General features: G+C 35.9%; 1 protein-coding gene across 1 annotated transcript in view; it reads right to left on the bottom strand.

Moving 5' to 3' along the window:
• The window catches only part of LOC145286242 (mitochondrial adenyl nucleotide antiporter SLC25A25-like), a 169,692-nt gene that overhangs the window by 12,973 nt on the left and 133,291 nt on the right, over positions 1-23,428 (bottom strand). Inside the window, exons 7-9 of the mRNA XM_080135064.1 lie at positions 22,012-22,119; positions 20,268-20,435; positions 5,755-5,902 (exon numbers count right to left, since the gene is read on the bottom strand). Of these exons, the coding sequence (XP_079991190.1) occupies positions 5,755-5,902; positions 20,268-20,435; positions 22,012-22,119 (424 nt within the window). The remainder of the gene's footprint in view (positions 1-5,754; positions 5,903-20,267; positions 20,436-22,011; positions 22,120-23,428) is intronic.

A 23,428-nucleotide genomic window follows, 5' to 3' on the forward strand; every position in this document is an offset into this window, starting at 1 on the left:
TATATATATATATATTAGTGATGAGACAATTCCAAAATTTTTCCCGATTCCAATCCAATTACCGATTTTGTTCTAAATTTCTGATTCCAATTCTTTTATATTTTATAAATATTTAAAGATTTGTTGTTTTTTTGTAAATTTTCAAATTATTATGGAAACCCTAGAGAAATTTCCGCAATATTTTTTCTCAAATGTTTTCCTTGTAATTGATTAAAAATTGTAAGACACATTTGTGGAACACAATACCACAGAGTTGCTTTCCGACTGACTATAACATGGTTGTTTTCAAGTCCAATGTTAAATTCTCTTGGATAATTTAATTCTACCCAGTTTCAAAAATTGTTATTAACCCTCATGCTGTTGCCTCAACATTCACTTGACAAACTCTGTAATCCTTATCCTTGAGTGGCTTTTGGGCCTTGGTAAGTAGTGACTCAATACATAAAAAAATGTAAGCAAGCATAATGCTGTATGTTTGGTGGGAGTGTATAGATGCATACTATAAACGGCAGGCCAGCAATGGGAAAACATAATTAGCTCAGAGATGAGACCAACCAAGAAACTGATTAGCCTCCTTGAAAAAAAAAAAAATGAATTCTTTTTGCTGAGAAAACAGATCACTTGAGATTCTTCATAAGTTATTTTGTTTGGAAGGGAAAATCTTACCTATTCCATCATTTAATTGACTGTAACTAAAATATAGTACGACTAATTATATGTAAAGACAAATATTTTTTTTGGATTAACACTATGGCCAGGGTTGAAAGCAAGCTACTCTGGCCTTTGTGAAAAGAACACTCTGATCTAGCATAATTGCCTGTACAGCCCCGTTAGCAGCATAGAACTTACTCCATCTGAAAGCAGAGTAGCAAAGCCTAGAAGGATGAACCGTCAAGATACTACCCAAGTGGAATACCTCAGTCCAGCAGGTGAATACCAATGAATTGGCTCAAAACCCATTGAATTGACTTTTAAGAACTGATCCCCAACTGGTATTTCAACCAAAGCAATGGAAGCAGTGAGGAGATCACCCTCAAAACAAAAATGTTAAGAGATATTACTACAAAGATTTGAATAACTTTATTTATTACTGTGGATGATAAAAATGAACCAATGAGATGCCAGAATCACTTTATCGATTTGAATTCTTCAGTTATAACTTTTCATCTTGATAGAACGAAACTATACTCTACTGCTCTTGATTAATTCTTTATCTGGAAAAGCTTCTAACTCAGGTTTACAAAAATTATTGACTTGATATGAATATCACTCCATAATTTGAGCTGATACGTTTGAATAAAGCAACAATTCTTCAGGTTATATTAAAAAGAATAATATTACATTTTTAATTTTTAATGAAAGAGAGAGGGCATCAATTTTCTGTGATAAACCTGAATTTGATTAGTGCTTAACCAAAATTATGGGTCTTTTCAGATTCAACTCTCGAACTGAACGAGCCATTTTTAAAATAAATTAAAACATTTTATAAGATTGAAATTTGGTACATCATCAACAGTAATTCATAGATTAACAAAAAACTTTTCTTTCTGTTTTTGTATACAATTCTCCCTATATTAAAAAAAAAAAAAAAAAATCTGCATGACAAACCGAAAATATCATATTTTAAAAATTATGTAAATTTATCAAGTAGTTTTATTTTTCTAAAGAAAATCATTTTAAAGCGATTAATGGGAATGTGTAAATATTGCAACAAAAATTTTGCAAACTTGAATTATGTTATCCCCTTTTGTTTTTTTTGTTTTTTTTAGATTGTTTTTAAAATGGCAAACAATGCAGCTGTTTTTCAGTTACTCATAAAATTTTATTTCATAAACTTGATCAGTTTACATGATTTTTAGAACATGATATTTTTGTTCCGTCATGGGTACATGCATCATACATTTTTCCTTTTGTTTTTTAATATCAGGAGAATTCTGGACAAGAACCTACTTTTTTTTTTTTTTTTTTTTTTTTTTTTTTTTTTTTTTATTCCTCAACATTTTCTCTCTTAATTCCCATCTGATTAAACAGAAATTGGCAAATCACTGAAATTCAAAGCATTTTATTTTGTAATGAAAAAAAAAAGAGTGAATTTCTTTTATTTTCTCTCTCCAGTAAGGGAAAGAATTCCTTTTAGGTGGGAGACGAGTGGCATTATATGATACTATGAACACCTCCCCCCTTCCCAACCATTAGGACGTGATGCATAAAAAAGGAAAAATTTGTTGCAAAACCATTAAATTGATTATAAATGATTTGTGAAGGCACACAAAGACAGTTGGAAATGAGATAGTTGACCAGCTGCTTAACGACATATCATCCATTTTCACGTTATTTAATGTCAAATCCAGTAATTTGGGAGAAAGTTTTTATGCTGCAAGTTCTTTATATCTTCAAATATTTATTCATGGTGTTTGGTTTGATTGTTTTGTAGAAAAAAATCATTTTTGTTTTTGACTTTGCAGAACATGATAGAGTTTCCAAAGGAAAAAAAAAAAAATAAATAAAATTGTGGCCAAGAAGCCAGTATCTTCAGACAGCCTGATCCAATAGCACCAGATGCATTACCACTTCGGGCCGAAGTGGACCCGGGAACAATGGTAACTCAGGGGCAATTCCACATACCCCATAGTCCCCAAATGAGGCCTCACCACTGAATGTCTTTTAAGGTCATATCCAGGATCGGAAATGGGATCGGCTGTCAGCTGGAAGTGCCTGAGAAAGCAAGTCATTTTCTGCTTATCAGTTACTCTTAGACAAAAGTCTGGATATGGGATTTCCGATTTTGAGTCAGTAAATGTAGAAGTCAATACATTTAGAATTAATTGCGTTCTGTTGATTAATCGGACTATTATTCTCATCTTTGGTGTTATCAGCACGTTTTGGTTGCTGCAACCTTCTTCGGGTGTTGAGGACATGCTTCTTTTCCTATTAAGAAAAAAGAGGGTTGGCTCTGCATTACAAGAATTTGAACCGTTTGTTTGAGAGGTGGGTCCGTAGATCATAAGGAAGGTTCAATCATCAGGGGTCACTAAGATACTTGTTAAAGGTTTTTCTATGGCTCAGTTTTCGGGATATCTATACTAATTGTTAATATTAGTGAAAAAAAAAATGTTTTACGAAACAGAGGATCGATACCTATGCATATTTTTGTTTTTGCCCCACATATCAGCTCCACAAAGACCCACAATGTGGTTACAATATGTGGAAGACACTTTCATACTTTGACCCCACCAGGAGGACGTCCAAGTACTACTGGAACATGTGAACTCAATCCATCCATTCAGTTCATGATGGAAAAGGAACATGACAACAAACTATCCTTCCGAGATGTATTGATAACCCGCACTGATAAGAGCTTCGTGACATCCGTATACTGAAAGCCAACCTGTACAGGACAATACCTTAACTTTAACGCACACCACCCACGGGCTGTGAAGAAAGGTATAGTCCAATGCCTACAACATCGGACAAGAACAATATGTAATAACAACACTACATATTAGGAAGAGATAGCCAGTCCAAGAACAACCCTTCACCGAAACAACTAGCCAGAGAGCATGACATCAGCTCCCAAAAATCCAGATCAAACACCAAGAGACACCACCCCCAAAACCCACCACGGTCTGCACACCATACTTGAAGGGTCTATCCAAAAAAATTAAAAAATATGCAGTCAATACAATATTAGGATAGTGTTTAAGAGCAACTCAACACTCCGAAAATACCTGATGCAAGTAAAACTCCCGACTAAAAAACTCATGACAAAAAGCTGCGTTTTTGAGATTTCGTATAAATGTGGGAAACATTACAAAGATGAAACATACCACCCCCTCCAAGTAAGACTAGAAGAACACTGAAAAGCTGTCACACGCGGAGAAATAAAAAAATCAGTACTAGCTGAACATGTGTGGAAGAAAGAGAGTAACCATTCCCCAATGTGGGATGACGTCAAAATACTTGATACAAAAAGAAAGATGGCGGATCAGAAAACTTAGAGAGGCAGCACATATGATAGATAATAATAACACCATTAGTCAGCCCAACATAAATCTAAGCTGCATCCAGCCTCTAATTACAAAATCACAGAAAACATGATATATGCCCATCCCAAGAAAGGTAACTTCACAATAACGAAAACCTTTTTTCTTAGAGTTGCCCCCCACTTACATTGTGTTTTTATAAAAAAAAAATAAATATGCATGGGTATCGATTCTCTGTTTCGTAAAACACTTTTTTTCACTAATATTAACAATTATGTATAGATATCCCAAAAAATTGAGCCATAGAAAAACCTTTAACAAATATCTTAGTGACCCCCGATGATTGAACTTTCTTATGATCTACGGATCCACCCTCAAATAAACGGTTCAAATTCTTGTAATGCAGAGCCAACCCTCTTTTTCCTTAGTAGGAAAAGAAGCATGTTCTCAACACCCAAAGGTTGCAGCGCCCGAAACATTGTGCTAATAACACACAAGATGAAATTAATAGTCAGATTAATTAACATAACACAAGCATTCACATCTCATCTAAAAAGTTCAGAATTCCATATTTAGAATTAGTTTGCGACGATTTTCAGTTTGGGAGATAGAGAGTAGCTCAAAGCTTTGTCAAATGAGCTATTATCAGCCAAACAACATTAATGACCTAAACAGCCAGATTATCTCGATTGGGTTCAAGTTGATACATTTGTAACTCGTACAGGACCGGGACAGATGCACAGGCTTGAAAGAAAGGGGCAACTGGCTCCAATCCCTGTGGCATCACCTTTTGTTTCCGTCTAGTGGTAGGATTTGTCCCCCATCCTCGTGGTTCGCTTACTTGTCTACAATGGAGGGGGGGAGGGAACGCCAGAGACGCGTGGCAGTGTGTGTGTGTCTGCTTCAGATGTCTTTGTTATATTGAAATCGGCTGGTTGTAACTCCACCTGCTCGATGCATATCCCCAAACGGTCCGCAGCCAATCGGAGCCGACCCCTTTACTAGGTCCAGTAGCGTTCTGCCTCCCAAAGGTGGGAGGAGGTCCAAGTATTTCCCACCAACCTCTGAACGTCCTGACGCAGAAGAAAAAAAAATAAATAAATAAAAAAAAAAAAAACAACCTTTAAAATTATCGAAGAGAAAAAAAGGTTTTTCTCTCCCTATTTGAATTCATTAGTGGTCATGACAAAACTGAATTATTATTTCCGTAAAAGCAATAAATATCCATGCCCAGTGGATTGGTGACTTTTATGGTTTCACTATCAGATGTCATTTTCCTTAAAGTGCGATTTTATGATCACCTGTCTGTCTTGCAATAAACATTTTTCTTTCCTTCGTCTTTCATTTATCACCCATCGTGGAATGCTTTTCTCAAGTGGTTTTCATGGTAAATTACAACTTAACTGGCCACCTGACAAGCGATTATCTTGCCTTCTCTGGAGGTCCCTCAATTAACATATTGCCAACCTTTCACTGCTTGGGAAATATATATTTATGGTGTCTACTTAAACCCTTCAACTAACACAACTTTCCTTTTCTTCCATCATCATCCTCCTGTTAGATTCTACAATGCGAAATCTTCTGAATTCGTGTTAAAAGGGCTACCCAGGAGACCAGCTGTTTCTCAATCCACCAACAAGCACCCCCCCCCCCCCGCAATGTCCGGTGTCCCATCTGGTGACACAGTGAAACTTAATCAAGGTGTATGGGGGTGGGGGGGGGCGTTTTACACAGTTTGCTTTAATATAAGAGACGTAAGAATCAAAGTTACCTTGTGCTTGAAGTCTGGTTCTCACCAAGGCCAGTGGGTAACTGGTCAGTTGGCCACATGTGCTACTGGTTGTGCCACAGGCCAATATCACAAATACGCTTGGTTCTTGGCTTCCTTTGTTTCTCTTTAGATACATTTTCTTTAAAGTCTAAAAGATAAAATACAAACATTAAAAAACACATACATATATAAAGTGAAGTATGCATATATGTACAGGATTCAATCTTAAACTTATGAACAAATTATAAATTTGGAACACAGCTTCAAGTAAGGGTGAATAAGTTGAGCTATATTTAGTTTAATGAAAAAGTGGCAAACAGGGGCTGGTTGGTTGTTTTTGTTTTACGGCATATCAACCCTTTCTGGGTTATTTAATGCCGAATCCAGTTATTTTGGGAATAGTATTCGATGTTGTATCCAGTTATTTTATAGGAGGTTTTTATTCTTCAAGCTCTTTGTATTTTCAATTGTTAGTTTGTAACTTTTGATTTGGTTGTTTTATAGTGGATTTTGTCATTTTTGTTCTGTCTTGCAGAATATGATTGAGTTTTGCAATGGGAGGGGGAAAATGGTTACAGTATTATTAATCGGTACATTTTGAGTTAGAAAACCAGTCAGAAAGTAGGGGGAGATAGAAAGAGAAAGCGAAAATAGGAGGATGGAAAAGTGGGAAAAGGCAGATTGTTTTTGTAGAATATAAGGTTTTTGGGGTTATATTTTTTTTGGAAGAGTCCTATTTTTTAATGTAAGATAAGATTTTTACGTGTTGTTCTTTTTGAAGATTTTTTGAAGATCTATTTCTTTGTAGTGTTTTTTCTAATTTGTGAAAGATCTATGCATTCAGTTAGTAGATGTTTTACAGTAAGTGGTGCTTGACAGGGAATGCATTGGGGTTGAGTTTCTCCTTTTAGGAGGTAAGAATGTGTTAGGTGTGTGTGACCTATTCTAAGTCTTGTTAAAATGACATTTTGTTTTCTGATGATCCTGCCTCCACTCTCCAAGTGTGGGTTTTATATTGTACTAGCGGGGAAGGGGGTGGGGGGTACCAGGCGCTGCCTGGGTGTTTTTAGGTGTGTGTATGGGGGGGGGGATAATAACCCTGAAACAATGTTAAAAAAATCGGAAAAACCAAATCAAAAACAGCGAAAAAAAAAAAAACCCCGCTGTGTATAGGGGGAGGGGAGTAAACTAAAGAAACGTTGCCCGCATGTCTAAAGATGTAAAAGAAAAAAAAATAGTTTTGGTCGTGAGGCTAGATTGAACCCGGAATGCGGAGGTGAAACTAACTCCAACCACTTAACTGTGTAGGCCAAGAGTAAGAGGAATTGATTATAGTTAAAATAAGGGTTATAAAGCGAGTGAAAGAGGTTTGATTGACAGATAGCCACTAAATGAGGTCATCGCGGGAGCGTTACGAGATGACGTAGCAGTATTTCATTTCCTGTCTAGACATCTCTCTCTATCTGTCTCTCTCTCTCTGTTTGCGTTTGTGTATGTGTGTCTCTCTCTCTCACTTCGTCTTCCTTACTCTAAAGACTGGAAAATGGCGTCTGGCTGTAAAACTTTTGTAAAAACTTCGATCGTTAATATTTTTTGTAAGCGTATTTTTTTTTTATTTCACATTTTTGGCTTGTTATTTTTCGTTTGACTATCGTATCTAACTATTTTGAATGTGCTAATAACTTTGGTAACGTTGCCATAGCGTAGAAGTTCATAGTTTAGCTTGCGTAAGGGTTAATTTTTTTTTTACCGATAACATGTTTTTTTAAATTCAGACTGCCATTAGAGCTGGCTGACGTCAAGATCATGTGACATGACTCAGCGGGTTTTAAATACAAGTTGACCCAAAATAAACAGCCCCATATATACTTTATGTAGAAGAGTTGGCGCCCGTATTTTTTGGAGCAGTTATAAATCGATTTAAAAATATGTAATGTTTAACATTAAAATGTCACTTTTTTGGGACGCCCCCCCCCCCTCTGCAGAAAATCGATCAGTTGACGCACTTCTGATGGTCCTTTTGGGCTAATTTTTCGATATTTTTTGTCCGGAGGGGCTTTAATATGATACCAAGTTTGTGAATTTTTGTTCCGTCGGTGAAAAGTTTTTAGCAGACACACAAACATACATACATACATACATTTTCGCTTTCATATATATATAGAAGACTAGCAGGAGATACCCGGCGTTGCCCGAGTGTTTGTAGGTGTGTGTAGGGGGGGGGGTAGTAATAACCCTGAAACGATGTTAAAAAAAATCGGAAAAAAAAAGAAAAAAAAAAAAAGAAAAAAAAAAAACGCTGTGTAAAGAATAAGCAAAATTTTAACAAAAAAAAAAAAACCCTTGCCCGAGTGTTTAAAGATGTAAAAAAAAAAAAAAAAAAGTTTTGGTCGGGAGATGGGATTGAACCCAGAAGCCTTGACGCGGAGGTGAAACAAACGTCAACCACTTAACCGTCTAGGCCAAGAGTAAGAGGAATTTATTAGAGTGTTAAAATAAGGCTTATAAAGCGAGTGAAAGAGCTTTGACAGATAGATGCTAAATGAGGTCATCGCGGGAGCGTTACGAGATGACGTAGCAGTATTTTATTTAATGCGGAACAGCTTTTTGGATTTGTTTACTTTGTTTCAATGCGGGGCAGTTTTCACTTCCCCAAGATGATGATTCCCCAAGATGATGGTGGGGGGAAAACCAGCTCCCCGAATGAAAGATTAGCAATTGTTTGATATAAGGAGTTTAGCCCCAAATTGATCAAAGCTGATTGCTTGTGGACGTTCCCGGCGCGATGCCGAGAACAGCTTGTTAGCTTTTGAATTAGTTTCGCTTTTTATACGAAAAAGCCGAATCAACATGTGAGAAGCCAAAATAGCAATAATTTTGTAAAAGTCGCTGTAAGTAAATATAGATGCTACACGCATTCCCAAATCCTAGATATTATTATCTAGGGAGTATATAAACAGTTCTAAGCGACTATACCCCCCCCCACGGAGCGTGTGCGACAGAAACTTTTGCGAGACATACACGAAATCGTCACACACATTTTGCCTTTTATATATATATAGATAATTTGTTATTTGAATTTTTGTTCCATTGACTTTGCCATTTTTCAAGTATATAGCAGTTGATCAGGGGTCCAATATCCGTGTATGGGATCCTGTGCCCATCAAGGTTCAACTTCATTGCCTCCTTAGCCATAGCATCGGCTCTTTCATTGCCCCTGATTCCCATGTGGTTAGGGATCCAGATAAATATTATTTTCTTTTGGTCGGTAATAAGATTTATTTTGTTTAGGAGTTTGATAATTATGGGGTTCTCCTGTTTTCTATTTTTTATAGCTGTTAAAACGGATAAAGAGTCGGAGAATATAATGAATTTTTCTGAGTTTTCCTCAGCAATGATATCTAGTGCTAAATCTATGGCTCCGGTTTCAGCACTAAATATAGAGGCTTTGTTCGGAAGTCGTTTGCTAATGGTTGTATTGTTGTAGGTAGCTGCACATCCAGCTATCGTTATCCTTCGAGCCATCTGTGTATGTGTATGTATAGTCAGAGTAGCATAGCTTGATATTTTCAAATTCTTCTTGAAATATGGCAGGATTTGTTTTTGATTTTTTATTTTCATTTAAGTTCAGCATTACATCTGGTTGTCTCATAGTCCATGGTGGGCTTTCAGATATTATATAATAGTGGATATTTGTTATTGGAATTTGAAATTCTTCTATACTGGTTTCCATTCGAAGACCGAAGGTTTTTATGGCTTTTTCTTTTCTGTTAAATAGGTTTCTATATTTGGGGTAAAAGGTATATTGATAAGCAGGGTTTGTTCGGCAAGACTTAAGTTTCAAGTAATATCGTAAGCCAAGTTTTTCCCGTCTGAGCTTTCTAAATCGAAGAAAATGGTTGTTGTATGTCCTTTTTTTTATGAATCCCTCTCTGATAAAGGTTTCTAAGCGTATCAGGTTATCAATGTATCTTCAATCCGGATTGAGTTTTCAAGTATAATGGGAAAGAGATCGCTACCACCCGAGTCATCATACACTTGCCAACTGTAGTCCATTAATGTGGCTGGGTCGCATAGCGACAAATCAATGGCTGGTTATGTACCTGAGGCAGGGTGGAGGTATGTATTGGAGATTTGGTTCATGAGGAACAGATTGTTATTGTTGATGATATTTTCTAATTTTTTTACCTTTTGCGTCTGTTTTATTGCTTCCCCATATGATGTTGTGGCTGTTGAAGTCTCCTAGTAGGATGTATGGTTTAGGAAGTTGTTCTATTATTTTGTTGACTTTGGCTTCATTTATGGGGTCATGCGGTGGGATATACATGGAGCAAATGTTGATGGTTTTATGCAAAGTGGTTTTCACAGCAATTACTTGTAATGTGGTGTCTAGAGTTATTTTGCTCTGAGGGATGTCGTTTCTAACTAGAATCAATACACCTCCGGAGGCCCTCTGTCCAGTATTGTGTATAAAAGTTGTATTGGATGTAGTTTTTTATAGTGATGTTATTGTGTGTCTTCAGAAATGTTTTCTGGAGGCAGATGATAGCAGGTCGTAGTTTAGATATTAACAATAGTGATTTGTTTATGTTTGAATTAAGTCTCCCGCAGTTCCATTGAATGATAGTTTGAGTTTTTCTTTATTGTGTTCCGTCATTTTATTTGTCTGGGGGTGTTTTGTCTTCTACCGCCATCTCCTTCAGTGTTCCTATTTTGTTTCCTCCTCTTGAGGTTGATTGGGATCTAGATCTGGGTTTGTTAATTGTTTTTTCTTTAATTTTTGTTTTATGGGTGATGATGGTGTTGTTTCATTTGGTTTGTTTATAAGGGTTGTTTTCATTTGGTGAGTTTTTTCTTTTTCTGTTTGATTTGAGTTTTTTTGGTTTGTTGGTTCTGTTTTTTTTTTTGTTGTACTCTCTTTTATAGATTGATTATTTCCAGAGTTCAGGATTAGTGTTTTAATTTCTTTCATTAGGTCTTTCATCACTTTTATCAATTGAGATATTTCTTCAGTTTTTATTTCTGGAGAATTTTTTGTATAGCTTTGACAACTTTGATTTGTGTTTATTTTACCATTCTTGGTTACTTCTGAGTATCTTGCGTTCATAATTTTCCTGGATTCTGGGAAGGTTATATTTTTTTTGTACTTTATTGTTGTTATTTCTTTTTTTTTTTTTTTTTTTAGCCATGTTTTGCATCCTTTGAAGTCAGCTGAATGGTTTTCACTACAGTTTGAGCATTTGGGGTCTTTTTTGCAGTCACTATGTTTTGAGTTTTCACCACATCTTATACATATTGGTGATTTGGTGCATTTGGATTGGTGATGCCCAAATTGTTAACAATTGTAGCACCTTAGAAGGTTTGGGATGTATTTTTCAACATTCACTTTTAGGTATCCAATTTTAATCTCACTTCGGGGATTTGTAGAGTCAAAGGAGAGTATATATGTATTTGTCAATATAGTTTCTCCATTTCGTCTTATTCTTATTCTTTTTACTTCTGTAACACTTTGGGATGAAAGATTAGATAAAATTTCCTCAGTCAAGCAATTTGCTAGTTCACTGCAGCTAATGACTCTTTTTGAGGAGTTTAGGTATGGGTGGGGATAAGTTTTAATTTTGATATTGTTAAAGGTTTCACATTTGAGAATTTCCTTAGCTTGTGTTTTTTTGTTTCAATTCGATAAGTATGGTGTTATTTTGTAGTTGTTTTATCATTTTGAGTTTTATTTTTTGAGAGAAAATTTTTTCCATTGTAAAAAGGTGAAATTTTATTTCATTTTTTTTTTTCAAGTGTTTCCATTACTAAAAATATTGAGTTTTCTTTGATTGAGCATTTCTGTTCATCCTCTGAACTTGAAATGTCGGAAACATCGGAAAAGCTTCATTTTTTTTTGGGGGGGGGGTAGTAAAAGCCATAATCAAAATAAGATTGCTTTTTTCATCATCTTTGCTCCCCACCCACCTCGGAGCCCTATATGGAAAGTGCCTGGAGGAAAGTCCATTCACCCAGGCTCAACAAGGATACAAAGATGATATACTCGATTTACGTGATATCTTTCATGAGCACCTGTTTTCCTTTGATGTTACTATGAGATATGTAGTAATTTAAAGGATTTGCAGCCATGTCATAGATATTTCACTTCGGCGATTGACCCTCAGCCACAGCTTTCCACCATATATTAGGAAGTAGATGTTATTTGTGGGGAAGAGATAGGCATATTGTGTTAATGACAGGTTTATGGGGTGAGCAATATATAGTGGGGTTTGACGTGACCAGCCGATTGATTGGATCGGGCTCTTCCGACCACCCGTCCAGCCTAGTAAGGGCCACTAAGGGCACAAGTGGTGTGTTGGGAAGTGGGGGTACTAAAATCTGACCTCTAAGTCTCTCAACCACCAGGATCCCGTCCTAATGGTATTACGGGTCGCTACTTACGGCCAACAGGTAGCCCCATTGAGGGGCTTCTACTCTCTGCAGGGGAGCAGTCGGCATATTGATGCCCTGCTGACAGTGCCTAGTGGAATCTGATCAATTGGAAAAACTTTATATATCCAGTTGTTTGTTTCTTTAAATATTTATTTATGGATTTTAGTTTGGTTTTAAGTTAGGAAACCAGTAGGGAAGCAGGGGTGGAATGGCAACAAAAAAAGAAAGAAAAAAAAAGTGGGGGTGAGGGGGGAGAGGGATGTTTTTGTTTTGTGTGTGAACATGCTTTAGTTGTGCAAAAATTAAAAAGGAAAAAACAGAAATGTGTTAATGTAGGTGCATTTGTGTTAGGTAGTCATTTTTTGATAGCCTGATCTGGTTGCACCAGAAACAGGGGTTGGAAACTGTTGCAATATTTTCTATATAAAGAAAAGGGTATGACCACCAAAAGTTGGAAGGTTCTACTTATAGACACTAGCGATAGGAACTGACCAATCAAATGAAGCCACATTCTGCTAGAAACCAATCAGAAACCAGAATTGCTCCATTGAATCTTTTAGCATTCCAGCACATAATTTTTCATGTTAACATGAAAAAGATCTTTTGCTTTTTGCCTGCAAAATTATGAAGTCTGGGACTTGTACAGAATAGCTACACATCTGAAACTTTTTTAAATTAAACATGGCTTTCAATTCAAACCCTTTGTGAAAATTCAGATAACTCCAATTAGTATGAAATTTTAATATGTATGAGACACCAATTAATAAATATTCTCCTAATTTCAGTTTCTTTTTTTAACAGAATTTTAGGGACAGGCACAACCTTCCATTTCAAAATTCAATATTTTTTTAGATTTGCATTAAATTTTAAAGTTATAAGTAAGCAAGATTCCCAAAATTCCAATTACTTTCTTAAAGAGCCTTTTAGTTTAAGGCTTAAAATTTTCACATGTTCTAGAATCAAAATCATGTAATATATTTTATAACCAAAATTGAAATGAGGATTCTAGACATAAGGTTTAGTAGTATTATATATTCATTTGAATTTTCATAAGAGTACATTAAAGTTATGCAAAATTTTTGTTCAATGAATTAATTTTACCTGTTCTAGTACGGCTATTCTTGCAGTATATATAAAAGGTAAAGTGGTGGTCTTTGTAAAAATGGGACGAAAATGAAGAATGAATTGATTAAAAATACTTCTGTTAGCAATACATGAAAAAATTTAAATGGCTTAAAATATTTCAATATTGGTATATATAGAAAGAGCTTGATAAGCTAAGAAAGAATCTTTTTAAATTTTTAAAATCCAATTAAAATCAAGGAAGTTATGACTATTTTTATGCCTTGCGTTTTTGGATATTTTCCCCTCTTTAAGACCATATGCATTTTGTCACATTTTTTGCACTACTTTTTCAGTAAAAATGCAATATCTTTGTTAAAACACAAGACTAAGCAATGAAATTTGCCATATAAGTGTATTTTTGTTCAAGGAATCTGAATATGCTACTGAAAATCTCCAGAAATGAATGGTTTCCAAATAATCTGCAGTAAATGCACATAAATATGCTGCGATTTCTTAAAGATGCCATGTATTCATTAAAAGAAAAGAAGTTAGAGAACTCAAAGTTTAGTTGTAATGCATTTTATGCGCCAAAAACTGAAATCGAAATCTAAGATTGGTTAAAAATTAATATATTGCAATATTTCTTTGGTATTATTGTAGATTAATACTTTCTGCTACCCCTCCCCCATCTGACCACCTCTCCAAAATATGTGATTCTACCTTTATAGACAATTGCATGTGAACAACTTGAAAAACTTTAAAAGATAAACAAAAATTATTTTAGAATTTAATGTAAAATGATTTCCCATTTTGAATCATTTGAGCGTTTTAGGGCATTTACCCCCCCCCCCTTTTTCCTATGATAGATAAATCCTGGGTGTTTTTTGTTTGTTTTCTAAAAGGCGATTTTTTTTTTTTTTTTTTTTTTTTTTTTACAAAGGCATCACCACATTATCAAGGCCCAGAGGCCACTCAAGGATAAGGGTTAAAGAGTGTACAGTAGAAGTTAGTCAATATAGTAATCATTAGTAATGAAAATTTGGTAAATTTAATAACTTATATGGAACGGCTCATCAAGAACTTATTTACTTTAGACTTGAACAAAACCATATTGTAGTCAGCCGGAAAGCAGGAAAACGGAAGACAATTCCACAGGCGTGCAGTTCTAAGAAAGAAGCTTTGTTCATGGAATCTACGTTTAGGTTTAGGCACAGATAAAGAGTGGGGGAAATTATTGATAGTGTTTACAGCTAGACGAGTGTTTCTTGTGAAAGTTTGGCGAGGGGGGACCATAGATTGAAGCTCAGTTGAACACTTTCCATGAAAATAACGATACATCAGAGACAAACTCGCAACATCTCTTCTGTGAGATAGAGGTTGCAAGGAGGAGAAAAGGACATCTTCTACGAGGCTACGAAGTCTATTTTGAACTCTATCAAGGCAGGACAAGTTCTTTCTAGCAGCTCCTGCCCAGATGTGGCAACAGTATTCCATCCTTGGACGTACCTGGCTCTTATATAGATAGAGAATAGCATCAGCAGTGAGATATCTACTGGATCGATAGAAAGATCCCACCATTTTTCCAGCGGCCTTGGCAACAGATTTGATATACGTGTTCCATTTAAGATCAGGAGTAATGGTCAAGCCCAGAAGCTTGTCAAAACTTGAGGCCTCCTGAAGACGAGAGCCATTCATTTCAATTGATGACAAATGTGGATTAGAATGTTGATGATGTAAAGAGAGAAGCTTGGTTTTAGATGCATTAAAAGTAACCAGCCACTCCTTTCCCCATTGTACTACGTGCTCAAGATCAGAGGAGAGAGAATTGGAGAGAACTTGCTCGTTTACTGCCTTAGATGTGGTACCATAAATGGTAGTGTCGTCAGCATAAATGTCTACAAATGATGTAAGGATATGATTTGGAAGATCATTAATGTAGATCAGGAAAAGAGTTGGGCCCAGGATGGATCCCTGAGGGACACCGGCATTAATATTGTGAGCTTCTGATTTTTGCCCCTCAACTACTACTCTTATGAATCTATCAGAAAGAAATGATTTAATAATTGAGAAGACTTTTCCAGCTATACCATAGCTAGCGATCTTATGAAGTAAACCTTTATGCCATACCCTATCAAAGGCTTTAGATATGTCAAGAGCAATTGCCCTAGAAAGATTGCCACCGTCGAGAGATTTGCTAATCCTATGCGATATAACTGTAAGGACATCTGCTGTAGATCTAGCAGAACGGAAACCATATTGAGTGTCACTAAGAAGGTTATTTTTGTTGAGATGTTTGATTACTTCTGTATTTAATACAGATTCTAGCAACTTACTCATGACGCACAGGAGACTTATTGGCCTGTACTGAGAGGGGGATGAGCGATCACCTGAATTCTTAAATACAGGGCATACTGATGAGATTTTCCAGGGAGATGGGAAACTATTCTCCTTAAGACATCGTTTAAACAGTTTTGTAAGTATGGGCGCTAGTTCAGGTTGAAGTTTTTTGAGTACTATAATTGGAATACCATCAGGGCCAGTTGCTTTACTGGAATCAAGGTTTTTGATTAGTTTGGCAACATCACGTACAGATATACGTATATCACATAGCGTGTTTTCTGATACAAGAGGAAATATTGGGGGTTGGCGGTCTTGGTCGCAAAGGGTAGAATTAGCTGCAAAGTTCTTGACAAAGAGTTTGGCTTTGTCTGATGCTGACGAGATTACCTCAGGTCCATTGATAATAGTTGGGATGGAGCACACGCTTCTGTTCAGGATTCTGTTTGCTATTTGCCAAAACTGGTGGGAACCAAGCCGCTGCTCAGCTACTTTGGACTTAACAGATTGAGCATACAACTCTCTTGCGTTCCTTATTACTTTCTTACAATGGTTGCTGGCAGTCCTGAAAACGGCTTTAGTTTCCATACATCTATTATGTTTGAAGCAGTGGAAAAAGTGATTTCTGTGCGCAATGGCAGCAGCACATTCTGGAGAGAACCATGGCTGGCTGTTAGGTTTTTGCTGAAACTTTTTAGAGGGTATGAAATGGTCAATACCTACAATTAACCATTCAGTTAGGTCTAATACTATAGAGGACACATCCTTTTTAAACATGGAATGCAGAGGTAGATCAGATATAAATGTACGGAAGCTATCCCAGTCAGCCTTAGTGTATCGATATACTGTACGATGAAGAGGTACGTCTGGGGACTTATTACATTTCATTTTTATCTTAATTGATACAACAGAGTGGTCGGAAGATCCAAGAGGCGACAGAACAGAAACTGAACATAGTTCAGGGCAAGTTGTGAGAAAAAGGTCTAGTAGGCTCGCATACTGGCCGTCATTATCGGGCACACGGGTAGGTTCCTGAACAATCTGAGTGAGGTCATAGGCAATGGAGAAATCATGACAGAACCTCCCCTCATCATCGGTCTTGTTTGAGTGGGTCAACCATTCGACGTTGTGAACATTGAAGTCTCCACATACGTGAATGTTAGCTGAAGGATAAGTAGAAAGGACTTGGTCAATTTTCTCAGATATGCTTTGAAAGATAGTAACTCCGCTGTTGTGGGGGCGATAGAGAGTAAATATAAATGCAGTAGTGTGAGCTAAAGCAACCCGGAAGCACATATAAGGTAAGTTAGGATCTTCCCTGGAGATGTCCCTCCCACATGGAAAGCTATCTTTAATATAGGCACATATTCCATGCCCATGGCGATCTTGGGGGTCAGATTTAGAAGTTAAGTTAGAGTATCCTGTAATTGCAAACTCATCAAGGGAAATAGCCTGTCCAATGCCAGTTTCACTTAAAAATAAAAGGTCTGGTTTAGTCTCCTGTAATTGGGTTTCAACCTCTGGAAGGTTAGAACGTAGACCCCTGATGTTGGAGAAGGAGACATGGTAGTAGGGGTCTACGTTGGAAGTTGGAGAACCGGGTTTAATCGTGTATTTTTTCTTGAAACTTGTCATGATGAAATTTTGGAATTTGTGGACTAGGTCGACAGATTTACTTAGAGCAGGACAGAGAGGGGAAACTAAGAGAGAAAAAGAAACGAAGAATTTTTTTTTTTTTGTACCACATGATAAGGTAAAGCCGTAACAATTACCCACTAGTATGGCATCGAGAGGCCCCACCAGAAGCTACTGCATGGTCCAGATTCCATTCACCAAATGGCAATACAGCAGCCCCAGTACTTTGCACCTGCTGATAGGACAGCCTCCTTAGTGGTTAATCCAAGGTTCGGGTCCCTGACTATCAGGCGGATAACGTCAGCCCAGACAAAACGTTTACCTCCAGCACCCTTACTAGTGACATGGCTACAAGGATAGACATAGAAACAGAAAATTTCCACCAACTCTGCCAACTGTTCGCGCAAAAATACTGCCAACCTAGAAAACAGCTTGGTTTTAAGAGGGTCTTTGTGCAATTATGAGAAGGTGGGGAGGTTGCCACTCTGACTTTGGGTTAATGATAGGGCTAAGGAAAATTATGTGTGAACATTCTGAAGACTTGATAGAAACAAAACAAAAACAATTTTAGAATTTAGAGTGGGGGTTGGTTTCACATAAATGTAAAATAATTCACCATTTCAAGACGATCCTAGCGTTTTAGGACAGTTGACCAATTTATTTTTTTATGGGAGATTAATCATGTGCATTTTCTTTAAACGTTTTTTATGTTTTTTTTTAACGCTTATATGAGCTCACAGAGGAAGTTTGTTTAGTGGGGAGCTCTGCCACTTGTACTTAGCGTTATTGTTAAAGCTAAAGGTTTTAGGAGGAGGCTTGTCACTCATACCTAGGATTAGACATAGAATTAAGCAAGTTTTTTTTTTTTTTTTTTTTTTTAAGAGAGTGTTTGATTCCCATTGTGAAACTTTACAAGTTAATAATCGGGTAGATTAGTTTCCATTCGATAATAATTCACTGAAAACATTTTTTAAGGGACGAAAATTAGAAGTTTGTGTACCGTTCGTACACGTGAACCAAAACAATGATAGTTCACATTTTCACTTGTTAAAATATTTTAAAATTTACTACTACCCAATTTTTTAAAATATTTGTATGGTTGATAACAAAATAGCTCTAACTAAACATGTAAGAATTTTATTTATAATCAGATTTTCAATTAAAAAAAAGAATCGATTTGAAATAAAAATAAACAACAAAAACAAAACGTCTGCTTACACCATGTTATCGCTGCTGCTGCTACTATCACTAATACTACAGAAGTCTGATTACAAATTCGCAACGATTTTTTTGGATATGTTTTTAAATTGCTACGTACCACTAGAGAAAACACTGTTCAATCATCTTTTTAACGAATAAACATAGCAAAAAGATTGTTTTATTTAATAGTGAGTGTCCGAAGAAAATTTTTCTCAAAATTTTCAATACTCATCATTTTGAAATCTTTTTTTTAACACAAAAAAAAAAAAAAAACGAGTGGTCAAATGAATTTCAGACACTCGAAATTATTAAAAATGACATCTCTTTTGGCTAATTCCCAAATTTCATTAAAAAATTCTTCACAGAAACACGGTACGAATGTTTAGAAATCGGGGGGGTTACAAAATCTTACCAAAAATGCTGTTTTATGATGTTCACATTTTTATCACTTTATTTGCTTAAAACTCTAAAAATATATAATGTATGTTATTATTTACTAATTCATTTGAAAGTATATTCATTTCTGAACAAAATGGTGGTATTTTGAAGACTTAAAGTGCTTTGGTTTTTAAAATATGACTATTTTAGCAGAAACCCCTTGAAATCTGATTATCCAAAGCGTTTTAACGACCATGTGTATTGCTACTTCTGTATAGATGAACAAATAATATTTATTAATGAAATATTAGCATGTTTGGGATATTGATTGAAATCTGAAATGTTATTAAGGAAAGCCTTATTATTGAGGAAGGCCAAAAAATGTTCTTTAAAAATTTTTTTTTTTTTTAACCTTAATCACTGAGTAAGCATGATTAACAAAAAGAAAAAACGCTTGAAGAAAGACATACGGTTTAAAGTGTGCTCGTTCATGTCTTTAAAGTAAATGAAGAATACATTTAATCAGTAGATAAATCCACACTGGTTCCCGTTAGATTGCCAAAGTTAAGCAACATTGAGCTTAGTCAGTACTAAAATGGATGACTTCCAGGTGCTGCATGTGCTCTCCGCTTATCTCGGCATTGTTTGCAGTTGCCCTGGACTTTTCCTTGCTGTTGGACTCAAGCAGTCCCGATTTAGGAGATGTGTGGTTTGGGTTTATGCAACCCTTGCATCACAATTACATGTAAAGCTATACTTACAGGGGGGTATCCATTGTTTCTTGAGACTGAACAGAGGCATCGCATCTATGAAGTGGTAATTGTTTCTAATAGTTGTTAATGATTGTTGACTGAATGCTGTGCACATTTCTCTGATGCGAGTACATTTTTTACATTTGGCATGCTAAATAAGATAAACCACATTAAAGCTAACGCAAGCAAGTTGGATCATATTAAATGGACGGGGAGGACGAGGGTATGTGTGAAAGTTCTGTTGATAATAATGTCATACTTTGTGTGTCAGTTTGTTGCAGGTTTTGTTGTCTTGGAGTGAGGGGAAGGTGATGTAGTTTGGTTGATGCTGATAGAGAATGTAGGTTAGGTGGTTGTCTTGCACTGTTTGAGGCAGGATTTATCATATTTTGTTGATTGTGGGGTCAAGTTTTAAGTGATGGAATACCTTTTTGTTGGCTACTACACAGAGATGTCGAGAAGGAAGCCACTTCTTTCCCAGATTATTACATTTACTCTTAATCCTTACATGAGTGATTAGCAACTGGGTATAAAACACTATTTTTTTTTATCTTTGATAAGACACAACTGAGGACATCAACCATTATGGCAAATGGGCTAATGTTGTACATCAAATTAACTGCCATATCTTGGTGTGGGGATTGTAAAAGGACTCTGCTTTACACACACATACATACACGTTGGTTTAATTTACAAAGGAATAGAGCTGTAACTTACCTCATATACACACAGATCGATGCCAGCATAGGGGAGGATACCTATAAGGTTGGGAATATAACCTCGATAGAAACAACTTAAACCTTCATGTTTCCATATCTGTACAGCACAATCAAGTATACCTTTGTACTGGCCAGTTTTACGGACTGCTAATCGGGTTTTCAGCACCTAAAAATATTAAAAACAATAACAGATTCATATAAGCATAAGTTAACATACATTTTCAGCACAAGATTTTCAGAGTCGCGATAATGTTAGTAAAAATTGTTATGGAGGAAAAGCACACTTTTGTGATTCACTAGTGTTGGCTCCTTCTGACGCAATACCTATTACACGCATTTCAGTTTCTGTGAGTATAGTGACTGTTTAGCCCATTGGTAGCAGTTCATAATAAACCACCTGACGATCAGTACTTCGTCATTCAAGACTTGCGGCCATCCACTGAGGCTCATCATGGAGGGACAAATCTCCCAACTTGAATTTTTTAAACCAATGCCTTGCAATACGTTCATCCACAGAACTTTCCCCAAACGCTTGACATATGCAGCAACAATGCAGCTGCTGAAAAGCCCACACTTTGAAGACTTAAAACAAACAGGCCCAAATAAGATTTCTAGACACTTCTATCCTTCTCACAACTGTCCGGTTTACAACTGTTGCCCGGGCATAGTGTGCATGTTTTTTTATAACATCTGATGTTCCTACTTCTGGCTGTCCGAATTTGAAAACAATTGCTACACGTATTTCATAAATATTTCAACTTCATTCAATGTCTAATCAAAAAAACGTACAGAATTGAAACACTGTTTTAGTCATTAAAACATTTGGAATTAAGTGATGAGTTTTAAGAATATCTTTTCATATTATTGAAATCAAAATATTTTTACTCAAGTAATTTGTGCAAGCGATTTTGTCAGCGATTTTGATACAAATTCCAGAGCATTTTTTTTTTTCTTTAAATTTTTCAGTCAACTTCCCACCTCTTAAGAAATCAATTCTTCTAAACAGATTCCAGAATTTTCTGATTTTTAAAAAAATTATTAATTAGAAAAAATAACATTAAATTACAACTGTAACAAAGCACAGACGCACATATACAAAAGGCAAAATGACGTCACTGTAGGGAAAAAGACTATAAAAAGGAGAGAGAGAACGTTAGAGCATGTGGGTGACGTCATGTCATGCATGGTTGGAGAAAGAGGAAATAAAAAAGAAAAAAAAAAAAGAGTTGAGTTATTACTTGTACTATGTTCTTTTGCGACAGACTGCATACAATGTGTGGGTCCCGTGTGTAACATTACACATGTTCTAGATAAACAAACTCTACTGAAACCTTCATTAATAAACTTTTTTTAAATTCTGGTTATGAGAATTACTTCTCAACTCCTTCCTGACTAGGATAGGAAAATTTTTTCTTTTTTTTTTTTCTTTTTACACAGGCATCATCACATTATCAAGGCCAAGAGGTCACTCGAGAATAAGGGTTAAAGAGTGTACAGTAGAAATTAGACAATATAGTAATCAATTCGGTAAATTTGTTAACTTATATCGAATGCCTCATCAAGAACTTGTTCACGTTAGACTTGAAGACGACCATATTGTAGTCAGCCGGAAAGTTTATATTTAATTTTTAGTTTTGGGAAAGCTGAAAAAAATTATCTTGAATGACTTATGCAAATAATTTAGTAAAAATATAAAAACAAATAATTTTTCTCCTATGTGAAGAATTGCTAAGAATGCTTACCTCCATTGGATAAATAAGTGTTTGTGAAATGGCACCTGCCATGGAACCAGAAGCAAATCTTTGGGCTATTCCAAGTTCCTTGTTTCCATCTTTGAATAAAGATTTTATCTGAAGAATTGAAATAAATATGAAGTTCGATTATCAAAAGCTGTGATAATGCAAGATAAGACACATTAGAAAATATTAAAGCAATATTAGACACATCAATAGAAAAATAGCATGAGGCAAAGGTAGATGAAATGACGACATTGAACAATTCAATACTTATCAATTAAATTTTTTTTAATAATGTATTGAATCAAAAATGTTAGAAGTCATTTTTTTTATATTACGAAGCAAAAATAATAGCTTTGCATTCAGCTCCGAGATGATTGTGGGTTATGTTTGCTACAGTTCTAAAGAAAATTATTTATCAATATTTGATTTTTTTTTTTTAAATAAAAAGACAAAAAGAAGAATTATACATATAAAACAAATTAGCCACATTGAGGAAAGAAAACAATAAAAACAATGACCCCCCTCTTTCAAGATTCAAACAAAATTAAAACTAGTTATTAAGATTTGTATTAATGTCAACTATTCTGGTTTTTTAATATATGAAGTTGCCTCTAAAAACTTAATTGGACACATTTATACAGGGTGGAACGATAAAAGTTCTGCCCTAAAGAAAACAACACTACAGCTTTATTTTAAAACTTTTATTGAAAAAATTAATTCAGATAACTTGATTATGTAGTAGAGCTGACATCTATTCATTGCAACAGCCTTCAGTCTCAATCACTGTCTCAGTACAGGTCTGGAACTAGGAGCATGCCTTTTCCACAAGTGCAGGCGGGAGCTCGACAAATAGTCAGCGAATAGTGGCAATCAAGCTGGTTTTGGTATTGTGGGAGGTCATGTTGGTAATGGTCTCAACGTATGACCAAACGAAGTAGTCCAGCGGGCTCGTGTCTAGAGAGAATTGGGGCCAGTGAGAGAAGGGTACAAAGTCATAACACTCTGCTGCCACACCCAAGGTCTGCTAACGGCCACCTGATTGCACTAAGGGGATCACCACACTCTTCAGCACATCCAGGTACACTTTGGTATTGACTTTGAAGACGTGAGATAGCATGGTGTGGCCCTCACTTGAAACCACACCAAAGACCATAACTGTGGCTGGAAACTTTGTCTTCATCACCCTGGTCATATTTCTGTTATTCGTGGCAATCCAGCGATGCATTTGGAAAATGGTCCTGTTATAACTTGGATCAGTAGCGAGCAAGAATTGTAGAGCGGCGTATTTCCGATCTTGCTTGTTAAACATTGTCACTTTCAGACATGATAGAAGGCTCCTGTCGCTCTTAGGATTTGTACACAACTGGTCAACTAGTAGATGGTCTGCAGAAAAAAAAAACGGTTTTCATCAAACGGAAAT

Source organism: Euprymna scolopes, chromosome 10 (assembly GCF_053919585.1).
Source record: "Euprymna scolopes isolate OS-2025 chromosome 10, ASM5391958v1, whole genome shotgun sequence".
Classification (NCBI taxonomy): Eukaryota; Metazoa; Mollusca; class Cephalopoda; order Sepiida; family Sepiolidae; genus Euprymna; species Euprymna scolopes.